A 13,545-nucleotide genomic window follows, 5' to 3' on the forward strand; every position below is an offset into this window, starting at 1 on the left:
CTCAGAGAACTAAATTACTTAAGGTGGCTGGTCTCTTGGGATAGCTTTATTGGTGATGACAGTGTGACTTCCAGACACTGATTTAATGTTTTTTTACCATCATAGTGATGGGTTAATGATGGGGTTTAAGGCCCCCCTTGTTGTAATCCCATTTGTTCTGCTTGACATACAGTAACTGCAATTACTTCCATTATAACAGCCTCATCTCAAAAGTTAAAATGTTAAGTGTATAGGACAGGCATATGGTTTTATCGCTGAACAGTGATTGATGTCACATGGAACAAAGTTAGCGGTAATGAACAGTGAGATGCAGCGGGTATATTTAGTTTAGCTTGTTAGTCAACAGAGCACTCTTCTCTTCTCTTTCCTCTTCTGTGTGTAACCGAGAAGAGAATGTATCACTGCTCATGTAAAGACATGACTTTCATTAGAAGGACATTTTCTGGTTCTGCGTGTGGTTTGTGGTTTAGAGTTTCTCTTTCGGGAAAAGAAAGTATCCTTCCAGGAAAGGTGTGTGAACAGGTGCATACAACTGTTGCTTTCCCACCCTTTAAGTCAAACAGTATCTCGGTCACAAGCAGGTCTTGTGATTTCGGGTGCCCTCCTCAGGTTATGGTCCTTCCCATCATCATTAACCAACATGCTGACTTTGTGGATGTCCTCTATTTTCTTTTAAATGTTTTCTTTAGGACATTGCAGCCAGAATGACATCCTCCCTTATTGCTAAGTCAGTGCTTCCTTAACCTTACAGCACACTCACATTCAAACTTAGTCCAATCCTACCCCGGGGGTGCACCGTCTACCACTATGTTTGCATGTACAGGCCATATTGCTTGTGTATTTGTAAGTATATGTTGAGCTGTGTATGTCTGTATGTATGTAAGCGAGACTGTGAAGCAGCAGCTGTACAGTTTATTATTGTCATGGCTTCCTGCGCTCGCCTCCTAAGCGGGAAGCAAAGTGCCCTCTAAGCAGAATCGCTTTTTCCATTTCCATGAGTAAGCAGCTGACCCCGTCACCCCAGGAGAGGCTGCGGACCTCAACGCAGGAGGGGGGGGCAGAGGCTGAGAACAGGGGGGGGGGGGGGGGGGAATGAGGAAGTGATAGGGGATTGTTGTCCGATAAAAGTTAATGTGGTGAAGCCTCCGAAAAACACATTTTAGCTATTTTCCCAGCGCTCAGGGTTGGGATTTCTCTTCCATAGGAACGTGGGAGGTCAGAGTTGAGTTGAAGCAGAAAGCGATGTGACAAAGAGGAGGATGAGCATGTTGTGTTTGAAGGAATATAATATTTCTGCAATATGGTACACTGCTACGGAAACACAGGGTACATTTTTTTTCCTTTTAAAATCTACTCTCTCCATTACCCTGCAGCTCCCCTGATACTCTCCAAATGCCAAAACAATTGTGTGTGTGTGTGTGTGTGTGTGTGTGTGTGTGTGTGTGTGTGTGTGTGTGTGTGTGTGTGTGTGTGTGTGTGTGTGTGTGTGTACACTGTTGTCGTGCAGGCTGTGCGTGTGTGATTTGCCGAGACAGACATAAGGATGAAAGTGATGCTATGAAAATGTCAAGCTGTTGAGACCTCGTCATGTTGGGGACAACGCAAAAAAGAGATCCATGTACCTTTTAAATTCTGTTTGATCATTTGTGAAATAAGAGCTATAGATACATGCATGAACAAGTGCAGAACTAATGATCAGACAATGAAAGCATGCATTCTTGGACAATAATGAGTTGCATAGCAGCAAGTGCAGCCAATCATAAACAACCGTTTACTGTATGGCTCGCCCTCTGCTCCCCCATGGGATCCTGTGACAACAATAGCTTCTTTCACTCTCAGCTGCGGAGAAACCAAGGCCATGACCTTGCACTCAGAAGTCAGGGAGGCTTCAACAGGATCCTTAACCACATTTATACACATGGAAAACTCCTGGTAAATACACAGGTCTTCAACTAGTAGTTATTGTCATTATGGATGAATGTTACTGATTGTTTTGCCTGTTGGTGAAACTATTTATTGGGCTATAAAATCTGCCAATAGTGAAAAACTGCATAGATGAATTCCCAGTGACCATGGTTATGTGTTCACATTTCTTGTTTTTTTTCACGGATAGTTAAAAGTTGATTATTTTCATTTTGCTGTCAGAGAAGAGTAAGAAAAACCTAAAGATATTTACAAGTCAAAACCAGGGGAATATCATGTTTACTGAGAGCACAATATGGAGATGTTATCATCGATTGTTATCATTCCAGTAAATACAACATGTCCGTAATCTAATATGATGTGTCACTGGTAGCAGGTTGTTTTAATTAATAGTAGATGCATACAGTATAATGGCAGGAACATTCGTGTGATTGTAACTGGATTCACAAAAGGAGTAATAACGGCTCTGTGTTTTGTCTTTCCAGCAGTCACACTCAGATTTGGGAGAGCTTGCTGTGAATTAGTGTCGTTGCAAAGTGGGGCACATGAGTAAGCTCTACTACCACAGAGATATATGGGTGGAGAAGTGCTTCGGGGTGGAATATACTGAGAAAACATCCGAGATATGTTGAAGATCAGGGGATGCTTTGACAAAGTGAGGATTAGCCTTTCCAATTAACTGTGAGAAGCTGTGGAGGAGAGCAGAGGGCAGACTTGGCCTCTAAGAAGCAGAAGTGTTACTCCACCAACTTACTGCTGACGTTTTCCCCGTGCCTGTAGATATAAGCAGAATATCCGTAGAAAATCTTTTGCACAAACAACCACAGAAATGCAGCTGTTTTCTTTCAGCTGTGACGATTTGATTGTTTGCCTGGGAAAGCCGGGGCCAGGACGCAGCGATGGCCTTCTGTAGGCAGCATGGTGTGTGTGGCTCTATTCAAAATGGATGCAGTTTGAATAGGCCGGGGGAGTTTGAGTGAAAGGATGCAAATTGTTGATATGGTAAATGCAAAGCTCAGACAAAAGCCCCAGTGTTTGTTTGACTCGGTCATTAAGTCTATTTTGTGTCTGTGTATTTGAGTATGAATGTCCGTGACTATGACTTTTATACAGCAGCATGTGTGACAGATAAAAACTGGGTTAAAAACTACAACTAATAATATCTACCAGGCATTGGAGATGGATTATCTAGGGGAGGACAAGAGGCAGTTGTAGGTCAACTTCAAAACACTATTGATCTCATGCTCATCAAAAGAAATGGGCCAGTTTTCTCCAACTTCTGGGTCACAGCTTCCTTGATATATCACAAGTTTTATAGCTTCTAATCTTATTAGGCTTAAGAATGTGCTATTATGGATAGGCATGATTTGTTTCACAATTAATTGATTAGTTGTTTGGTCTATAAAATATCAGAAAATAGCGAAACTGTCTTGAATCAGTTTCATCCTCACAAGTCTTGTTTTGTCCACAAGTCATTGGTATTCAGTTTACACATAGAGGACATTTAAGGAGCTGGAATCTGACAATTCAGACTTTGTCTCTTGAAAAACACACAGACCAATTATCAAAATAGTTGGCAATGATACTTCCTTAGTCACTATACTGTAATGTTGGCAGATTCTTAACAAGCCTAGCCTTCCCTAACCCCTCTACTCTCTGTGGCTTTGCATCACATAAACAAACCCACATTAAGCTGTTGAGACAGACTGATTTCTGATAATGAATTCTATTGATTAGAAAGTGTATTCTCTAAAGTAAATACCTTTCACGTCTCTCTCTCTGATAACTCATTTTCTCTTTCGCCACATAAACCAGTAGAATAACTTTTTCTAACATAAGCCTGGCTACTTGGCAGTCTCTTATCCTTTTCCCAGATCAAACTCTTGCTTCTCTCTCTCTCTCCTTGACTGCTTCCCTCGAGCTCTAGGAGACATGAAGTCACAGACTCTCTGGGAAACTGGGGGAAAGGCTCCTGAAGGTCAATGTGTAACACTTGGCTCGCTGTGGAGAAACACCTTGTTTATTCAGCTCAAAACTGGTTCAAACTGAGATTTCCTTCTGCTAGCTCACAGCCTTTGAGGCACTGAAGTGTGTGGGGGTTATAAAAGTGTTTTGGTAGTTGATAGAAAGTGTCAAATATCTCGTTATTACAATCCGGCTTGTGCCATTCATTATCCAAGGACACTTTTTGTAACAACTCCATGTCTTGTTACGTGCTCTAGGTCAGGGGTGTCAAACAGGGATGAGTTTGTAAAGTGTACAAATGACAGAGAAGACATAAACTGCAATTTTCACAACTTGTATGTATTTTGTATACATTTTATACATTTACAAGGCAGGGGGATAACTTAACTTTCCTTAATAGTTCCCACTTTAGTTTGTTGGTGGTGTGTCAGTTCAGGTGGTCAGGATTACTTCACATAATGTGGAAATGAATGTAAAATAATTTCTAAATCTTGACCGTTGGTTTTGATCATAAAGTAAAATAATATATTGTTCAGTTCCAGATACCGGTGACTACATTTTTTGTGTCTTTGTAGATACACTGTGATTTGTAAGATGTGTAAATGATAAACTGAGGCATAATATTGTTCAAATTGCACTTCAAAATATCAGGTTGTTCATAATGTTTTGCAAAAAGATAGTTCATTAAATGTGAACATTCTAGAATGTACTTTTTGCACTAAAACAAAGAGAACAATCTGGAGTTGTCGTTATTTATAGGGTTTTTATGCTATGATTTTACTGGTCCGGCCCACTTTTTGCCCATTTGGCTTTATGTGGCCCCTGAACTAAAAATGAGTTTGACGCCCCTGCTGTAGGTACTGGAGAGCTTTAAGATCATGGACTACAGTCTGCTGCTGGGGGTGCACGTCCTGGACCAGAGCCAGAGGGAGGGGGGGGAGCCGGGCCAGGCGGGGGGGAGACGGGAGGAGGCCTGTGGGTCAGAGGGTGCTCTACTCCACCGCCATGGAGTCCATCCAGGGAGACGGCAAGGCTGCTGAAGCCCTCACCACAGACGACACGTGAGTGGACTCAGCTGGGGAAAACACACACACACATTTTACACACATATCTGGGCGTACACACTCTGTCTCTCTTTTAATCTCCACCTTTTTTCTCATAGAGTGAGTTATACAACCGTGCTCATACCTTGCAAAGGGCACTCAGACAGTGAACACACAGTCAGCCTCTCATATAACCATAGCTACACAAATACAAACACAGCCACTGTTCTGCGTATTTACAGCGATACACACAAATGTAAATACTGTAAAGTGTCTCTCTTCTACAAACATTTGTGCAGTAGTTCAAGCACTGACGAAGAAGAGGAAGAAGAGCAGTAGCTGTTATCTGACTGCGGGTGTGTTTGTTCTCTGTTTTAGGATGGGTGGCATCCCTGCCAAAACACACAAAGAAGAAAAATTGTTCATCTTCCTGGGCATCATAGATATTCTGCAGTCATACAGGTAATGATCGTTATGAGGTTAGGTTGTCTTTGGTTCCCAATACTAGTGCTTTTAATGATTTTGACATTTAATCCATTTAGATCTGACTAATCTGCAGACATATTTGTCTTATGTTAAGACAAATGTCTTAACAATAGCCAATACAGATGGGACAATTAATGGGAATGGGCATGAATAGTTAAAGACTGACTAAGGAGTATGTCAGCATGGCATCACCCTCAGAGTAACTGCTTCGATTGCCCTACTACCAGACCTCTTAATAGTGAATTATTACCCTGCATTGATGGATAGCCACTTTACCGCACTCCTAAAAGGACCTTTTCTCTATCCGACACGATTGAAATGGACACAGCGGTCTATAAGTCTTCTTTATTTACACATTGATTTTCTTTTTCCTTCCTGAGAGCAAAAGCCTCGAGTGACCCAGGAGGAAGCTTTATGGCTCATCGGCTTCTCAAACTTGCGGGCATTTGAAAGCATCAAATAAATCTACGACTGCCTGGTTGGTCGAGGCATTAAATGCACACTGAGTGGGCGGGGTGACGCCGGGTCAGGGAGGAAAGATGAATAGACCCAATTTGTCTCCTCTGGAAGCCTGTTTCAGAGACAACGTTACATAAGTTCAAACTTTGATGTATTTTCTGCTTTAACGCTAAATAAAATGACCTGAGTTTGCATTGTGCCAAGGGGGAATAGACTCAGGTTTGATCAAGCATAAAGAGGAAGTTGTTGGGTAAGCGGATACATTTTTTGTGACAAGGCTTGTTCTTGTTTTGTTTCTCCCCAGGTTCATTAAAAAGTTGGAGCACTCGTGGAAAGCCCTGGTGTACGATGGCGTAAGTCGATATGCTCAAATCTGACTCCAGTGCTTTCATGAATGAGCCTTTTATTTGGTCACATACTACTCCCGGCCTTCTGATGAAAGCTTTTTCTCTGCCTGTCCTCAGGACTCCGTCTCGGTGCACCGGCCCGGGTTTTATGCCAGCCGCTTCCTCAAGTTCATGAGCACACGGGTCTTCAGGAAGACTCAGCGTAAGTCTGCAGGTTCATCGTCGTCACACATGGGAGGGAAAGCAGCCCGCATGTAAAAACAAACAAACAAGGAGAAGGGGCAGCAGTGGGAAGTAGGACATCCTGGCCTGATAAGAAGAGTCAATATGAAGCCAGTTTTTATTGTCTATTGCTGAGCAGTTGTGTTACTATTACATCATTAGATTAGTGGAAATTCACTTCAGGTAATTAGTGAGTAGTGTTTCCTTGTATTGTCCGCCTGATCAGACAGAGGATTTTCTTTTCTTTCCTGTTATTGTGTTTCTATAGTTAGCTTTTGTACAAGCATTTGAGGCCTAATATGTGTAGAAATGTCAGCTTTGATTTCATTAGAGAATAACTTCATTTTATTAGGAACATCATGTTGGTTCTGTGTTGGCAAACATGCCACTAGGAGATTAAAAACAGATTGAGTTTGTTGTCTGGCATTTACAAAGGTTACAAAACCCAATGAGGTGGATACAAAAAGGTCAATTATCTTCTTGAGTCCATGAAGTTAATTCCCTGAGTACTGGGCATGGCTGTAGGTAGAGCCAGGATGTAGTTGTGGAACTTCACATCAACAGCTAATATAATATCAATGTTATGCAACCCTGCGAGACCCCCCTGTGTGAATGAACATGGCTGAGGCAAAGATTTGGGGATTTAGCCGTGCTATTAAGCGCCGCCAAGTCCCGTCAGAGGGAGATGACAGGAAAGGATTTAATTTCATGCTCTTCTTGTTGAATAAGGATGGCTAAGGGGGACACATCACTCATTTTTTGCATTTAATAACTGGACTGCTTATTTAGGAGGCATGGCATTGGAGTTTCATTGTGTTTGAACATTGCTTCAATCGGTATAATCGTCCTAGTCTCCTCCAATTAATCCTCTCCTTTTTCTGCTTCTCTGAACCTTCATCGCTCTCTTTTTTCTTCTCTTTCCACTCACTTACTACGTTTGTGCTCTGCAGCGCTTCGATTCTCCCCATCAAAGAGGACTCGTACGTCCATCCCGGCTCTGAAGTCGTCCTCGCAGGAGATCCTTTCATCGCAGGCAGATGAGAGGAACGAGGAGGACAGGAGGGAGCGGCTGGGGGGGGCCTGCAGCCTGGCCAGTCTGGACGGACAAGGTACACAAAACACAACAAGGACCACCTCACTCTGGCTGTGACAACTTATACTAGTATACTGTATCTGAGAACATTTAGGGATGATAAAAAGAAAGCCTGAATTATCAAGGAGCTCGTTTGAAACTCAGAACGATTGAAGGCCTGTGCAATTTGATCGTTATCTTCAACATGTCCCTCTCTTATCTGCCTCCTGATCTGCCATTTAAACGTGAGTCATTTTCTAGTTTTTATGGCTTATTAGAGCACCTCACATGAGGCCATAAACAGCCACTTGAATTCGGCCATAAAAATGTTGTCCTCTCAGCGCTGTCCCAGTGGGCAGCCATCACTGTTTGATATAGTGTGTGGCATTAATGGAAAGGAAACAGAGGCAGGCCAAATGCAGCCAATCAGATACAGAATTGTGTGTGTCTTTAGAAATGAAAAGAGTTCCTTACCCCCCAGTTAGAAAATATATAGAAATCAGATGTTGGAGAAAAAGTGTGGCAGCGACATCGTCTGACCTTTGTGTTTGTTATGATGTGGGAGTGTTATCATACACAACAAGGGTGTGGAGCGGAAAGTGGAGCCACCGGGTCACGAGCCGTTCCTCTTTACAACCGAGCGCTCCCCCTCCAATGACTCCACCTGTGACGCAACATACTATAAAAGTTATATATTTTACACTTCCTGACTCTCTCTTTTTACGGTTACCAAATCAGTCTCAAAAGAGGGCAGAGATAATCTGTTTTACTGGAGCATGAGGTTGTTTTTAGCAATATATGTCAGTTTTATTGGAACCATTTAATCAATTAACTTAAATCAGATCCTCATGTGCTGCGTTGTCTCCGTCATTAGGCTAAACTCTCTACAATGGAAAGCACAAAGGACATACAAGAATTGCCTCTGGTAGATGTCAACAACTATAAAACGCTGTATTGATCATACTGATTGTTTAATGGGGCGTTTTTGGAAACATGTAAAAATCTATGGCAGTGGATGTCGGTTGGTCTATGTGTGTATACTCAAAATAAGGAGAAGTAGACATATTTACAAAGAAAAGTTCAGTTTACTCGTCATCATGGATAGAGAGCTTTCAAAAGTCAGTCTTAGTCTCTTTTCAGCTGAGTTTGGAGACCAAAAGAAGCTTAAGGAAATCTAAAATGGAGGGATGGAGTATAAAAGATGTTGACGAGGCATTAGGGGTCAAACTCAAATACAGGGATGTAAAATGTAGGTATGTGTGCACTTTTGTTACCCTAATGAAATCAATGTGTTTTTCTTCTCAGCTGTGTTTGGCTCGTACCTGCGCCCCGATCTGGTCCCCGCCAACCCGTCCTTCTACGAGGGCTCCTCCATGGGAACCATCTCCACCTCCTCCATCTTTGTCAGCGTGGACAACAAGACAGAGAGGTACAGTGTCCACTTTGCTTTCATGAAGACACTCTGTGTTGATTTATGGGTGGAGCGTGTCGTTTATCACCCTTAAAACATTGATGCAAGGTTACCTTAAAGGCCAGAAGCAAGGCAAGTACATCTGCCACGCCTTACACACACACACATTCACACACTCCTACGTTATTGCCACCTTTGCACTTACATCACATGTGCGTCATGGAGTAGGTGACTCAGCTGGCCTGGTGACATGCATCCACACACACACACACACACACACCACACACACACACACACACACACACACACCACACACACACACACACACACACACACACACACACACACACACACACACCACACACACACACACACACACACATACACATACACATACACATACACACACACAGCCTACATACTCAGTCAAAGGATATTAGGTGTGATGGTGGGTACTGTTACATTTACAAGACAGAAAAAAGGGAATATTCATAAAGCACAACATTCCTTTTTCCATTGAACGGCTTATCTGTTTTTTTCTTCAAGGCCTGAAAGCCTTCACTGGCTTATTTATCAGCCAGAAGTTCTCACAGCAATTTCTAGTAGTATTCATTCAATGTATCATACTATATTACAATCTAATAAAAGATTAGATTGTAATACAACTACACCACATTTATTTTGTTACACTCTATCATCAGGGTGGCTAGGATTCATTCAAATGTCGTCCTCCACCCTTTATGTGTTTCCCGTCTTTCCCCTGTCCTTTTGTCCTTCTGTCCAGCAGTGTCAGGTTCAGCTCGCTCTCTGAGGCTTCATCAGTCACCTGCTGCTGCGCTGACATTGTTCTGCCAACTGTTTTCATAAATATGTAAACGGGGGCTTTGACGTGGCCTTACTTTGTGCCATTATGCTGCAGAAACACTGGGACAAAGGAGGACAATGTTGTGGCGTGGCGAATGTATATATGCACCAACAATCATCCCTGTCTTACAGCCGGTGTCCCAGTTACAGGGCTAACACCTCGGGGTGTGATGTGTCAGGGTGGGATTGAACTCCTCTCCACCTGGCTTTCATTTTGAATTTCTCACAAGTCATAAAAGTGTACAAATTCTTTATCAGGGAGTCACCTGATGTAAATACCTGGGAAACCGCTCTCAAGTGGCTGACATGTAGAAAAAGAACAATGCTCTCTCCTAAAGGTCAAGCTACACCTAGTCACGTGACTCATGTGTTGATGCAGTCTCTTGTGCTCTCATTGTTGAAGTCCTTGTATTTGCTGGTGGCAAGTTTTAAGTTAAGAGGTTTTGTGTCTTTTACATTTCTTTGAGCTCTTACAGAAGGTGATGCCTCTGTAGGTTTTACTCTCTGATACATTTGTGAATTATTTTGTAAAGCCATTTTCTATTTCCAAATGTATTTTTCATGTTCTAGTTTTTGTTAATATCGAGTGGTGGGAAAAGTATTCAGATTCTTTGAGATAAAAGTACTAATACCACTCTGTAAATATAGTTAAAAGCACTGTATCAAGAATGGTACTTAAGTAAAAGTATTAAAGTAGGATTAAAAAAATGAACTTAATTGGTGCCAATTAATGATCTGTTAACCCACTCAGGGTTTTAGTTACTTAAATATGTCGGATGGTTTCATAGGTCATTCAAATCCTCATATATTTTAAGTTTTTCCTAAGTATTAAAATCAGAATTTCAAATCAAAGTAAAGGTTGTGCAATTTTCTACAACTATTACATTCTTAGGTTTGTACCATCACAGCAAGGCTTGCATTATGTCACTGTGTTCAAATCTGGCCAATCTTAAGGAGATTTTGTTCATTTCCTGTGAGACATTTCTGAGACTGTAAGCCTCTCACTGAGGCCGGCAGCAGACAGGTTTCCCGTCATGCTCGCAGTCGGTACATCTCTCTGTCTCTTTGATGTCAGACTCTCTGCAATAGTATGTGATTTGTTTGTGGAGGCTGTGTTTTCTCATCACTTTCTAAGCGCTGTTTGGACAGCTGCCTCTGACCCAGACTATAAACACCAAGTGGTGTCTCCTACGTAGGTTAATATGAAGAATTATTGCTCCTTTTCAGAGATGACGCTGCCTCCAGCTCCACGTTCACCCTGGAGGACAGCGCTATCTGCCTCACTTCGGAGCAGAGCACCATGGATGTGGACCTAGACCGCGATGACGGCTCGGTTCTGGATGTGTACTTGGTGAGTGTTCCTCCATTCAGGTCCCTGTGGGGTCAATTAGGTTTTGTCTTTATAAAAGGTGTTGGTTCTAGATCAGGGGTACGGCCCGGGGGCCAAATGCGACCGACGAGCCATTTTTAATCGGCCCTCAGCAGATTGTAAAAGTATAATGGAATATGGCCCACAAATGAAACTTGTGCTTGTCTTGGATTGTACTTCTGAAATATATATGTAAACATATATTACTCAGTAGTGTATTCATGTGTTAATAAGTCCACTTTTCAAATAAATTAAGTCAATTCAAGTTTAAAACTATTTCTAACAAATCTAAGTTGATAAGAAAAAAGCCCAATAACCTATTTGTATAACAAGCTTGAAATAGACCCTTCATATTTCCCCTTATTATAAGCAATCAGACGCTTCTGTTTTAAGGGATGAGCTGTTAACAAAATAAATGAAACCCTATGGAGATCTGTGATGTAGGCGGGTTTTTTCTTAAAGCACATTCAAGTACCAAGCATAATTTAACTACATTTGATTGATTTTGCTAACTTATAACTTAATTTATGAGGCAATATACCTCACCTCTAGTGAGTGGCCCAGCCCTTCGTATATTTTTCTGTATGTGGCCCTCAGTGAAAAAAGTTTGAGCACCCCTGTTCTAGATGTTCAGCTTGGTTACCTTCAGGCCTTTTCCACATTGATGATCGCCCTTTTCTCTCTTGTCCCTGACAGTGAAAAGAGCAGCGTTAAAACCTCCATTTCCTCCTGCCAATCATCAGACAATCACCGCACTCCATTTAACCAACCAGGCTGGCCTTTGACTTCCTGTGCTGCTAGATCCATGTTGCCACTCGTATTGCCAACACATAAAAAGACAGAGATCCTCCCACCGGTTGATGGACTAAAAGAAGACACGACGGACATGCGATGGACATCTGCAGGAACAATGTGACAAATGTAATGTGATGAACACCAGGCTGTGTCGCTTTTTAGAGCATGCATCAACGCAGTGCCATTAAGTTTTATACATGTATTCTGTTTCCATGGCCTACACAAAGATCGAGATATTTACTATATCTTAATACATATGAGGAGAGGGTAGATACATTTCTTTGACCGTGTTTCTCTGCTGACCAGACCTTTTTAAAGTTTGCAATGTTGCTGATCAGAAGAGAAATGTTTACAGTGAATTTATGACGTCGTCTTTGTCCCTGATGAACGAGGATGTGACACAAGCCAGCAAGGAGGAGAAAAGACTCTCATGAACAAACATGATGGATTCTGTAAGCTCCGGAGGCCAAACAAAGACTGTGACGTGGTTAAAGCAGCAACCTTTTTCCCTTACTGGGCTGTTGTTCACGCTGCCTTGACGATAACCTGAAGAGAGGAAGGACAGTACTGGATCTTTGATGAAGCACAGAGCCGAGGGACGGTGCACTCGCTCGTGATCAAAAAGGCACTTTGGACATCGTTATGATTACTGTAAGAAATATTTTTCTCTGAAGAAGTTGCTTTAGTGGGTGGGCTACCTGACATAAGCACACATTGGATATGTGAATATGCACTTTTATTTCCTCTTTTACAAATGCACACCTCTGTAAGTCCTTGATACTACATGTACAGAGACAGTGAAGGAACATCGTAGATCATTTTGATGTGGAGCTAATAGTTTGTGAGGTGACTTTAACTCAGGATATCCTTTGATACTGAAAAAGTGGGTCCTCTTCAAGAAGTTATGGAACATGCAGCCTACAATTAGAAGCTGTCCGATGCCATCATCAAGACCATATCCGACTATAAATGTTGAATTCCACGATCACACGTCGGTTGAGACCATAATTTATTATGTAAATCTCAATATTTTACCATTTGCTGAAAAATACTATAAATCGCTGAATGTAAAGACAATGCATATTTATATTTAGAGACTCGTATAAATAAATGGCTAAAATGTCAGGGTCTTCTGTTGAGCTTATGATGCTTCTGAAAAAGTCTTTGTTTTGGGATTTTAAAGGGGCCTTATTATGCAGAATTTCAGATTCAATTTATATGCTGTGCCTCTACTGTGACATGTTTCCATGCTTTAACGTTCAAAAAGCTCTTTATTTTTCGCATACTGCCTGTACTGCAGCACCTCTTTTCACCCTCTGTCTGAAACCAGAGCACAGTCTGCTCTGATTGGTTAGCTGGCCACCTCTGTTGTGATTTGTCAACTACTAAGAGATGTCCCACCCCTTGCCTATGAGTATCGCATGTAATGTGTTGGGAGTGCTAGCCAATATAACCACGAGTGTTACATAGTAAAGTCACTATGTTACGGAAGTAAACAAAGAATTACAATCGAGGCATTTCAGTGTGTGGGAGAGAAAATCCCTCTGGAATGAATTTGGGGATTTTAGCCTTTGCAGACCATTTACATG

At 41.9% G+C, this 13,545-nt stretch overlaps 1 protein-coding gene across 1 annotated transcript in view; it reads left to right on the forward strand.

Moving 5' to 3' along the window:
- Positions 1 to 13,081, forward strand: part of LOC117476062 (phosphatidylinositol 4-phosphate 5-kinase type-1 beta-like) — a 35,773-nt gene extending 22,692 nt beyond the window's left edge. Inside the window, 9 exon segments of the mRNA XM_034122422.1 lie at positions 4,746 to 4,828; positions 4,830 to 4,949; positions 5,310 to 5,393; positions 6,181 to 6,229; positions 6,341 to 6,425; positions 7,396 to 7,554; positions 8,823 to 8,946; positions 11,020 to 11,143; positions 11,858 to 13,081. Of these exon segments, the coding sequence (XP_033978313.1) occupies positions 4,746 to 4,828; positions 4,830 to 4,949; positions 5,310 to 5,393; positions 6,181 to 6,229; positions 6,341 to 6,425; positions 7,396 to 7,554; positions 8,823 to 8,946; positions 11,020 to 11,143; positions 11,858 to 11,860 (831 nt within the window). The 3' untranslated portion in view covers positions 11,861 to 13,081.
- Positions 13,082 to 13,545: the final 464 nt, after the last annotated feature.

This window comes from Trematomus bernacchii, unplaced genomic scaffold, assembly GCF_902827165.1.
Source record: "Trematomus bernacchii unplaced genomic scaffold, fTreBer1.1, whole genome shotgun sequence".
Taxonomy (NCBI): domain Eukaryota; kingdom Metazoa; phylum Chordata; class Actinopteri; order Perciformes; family Nototheniidae; genus Trematomus; species Trematomus bernacchii.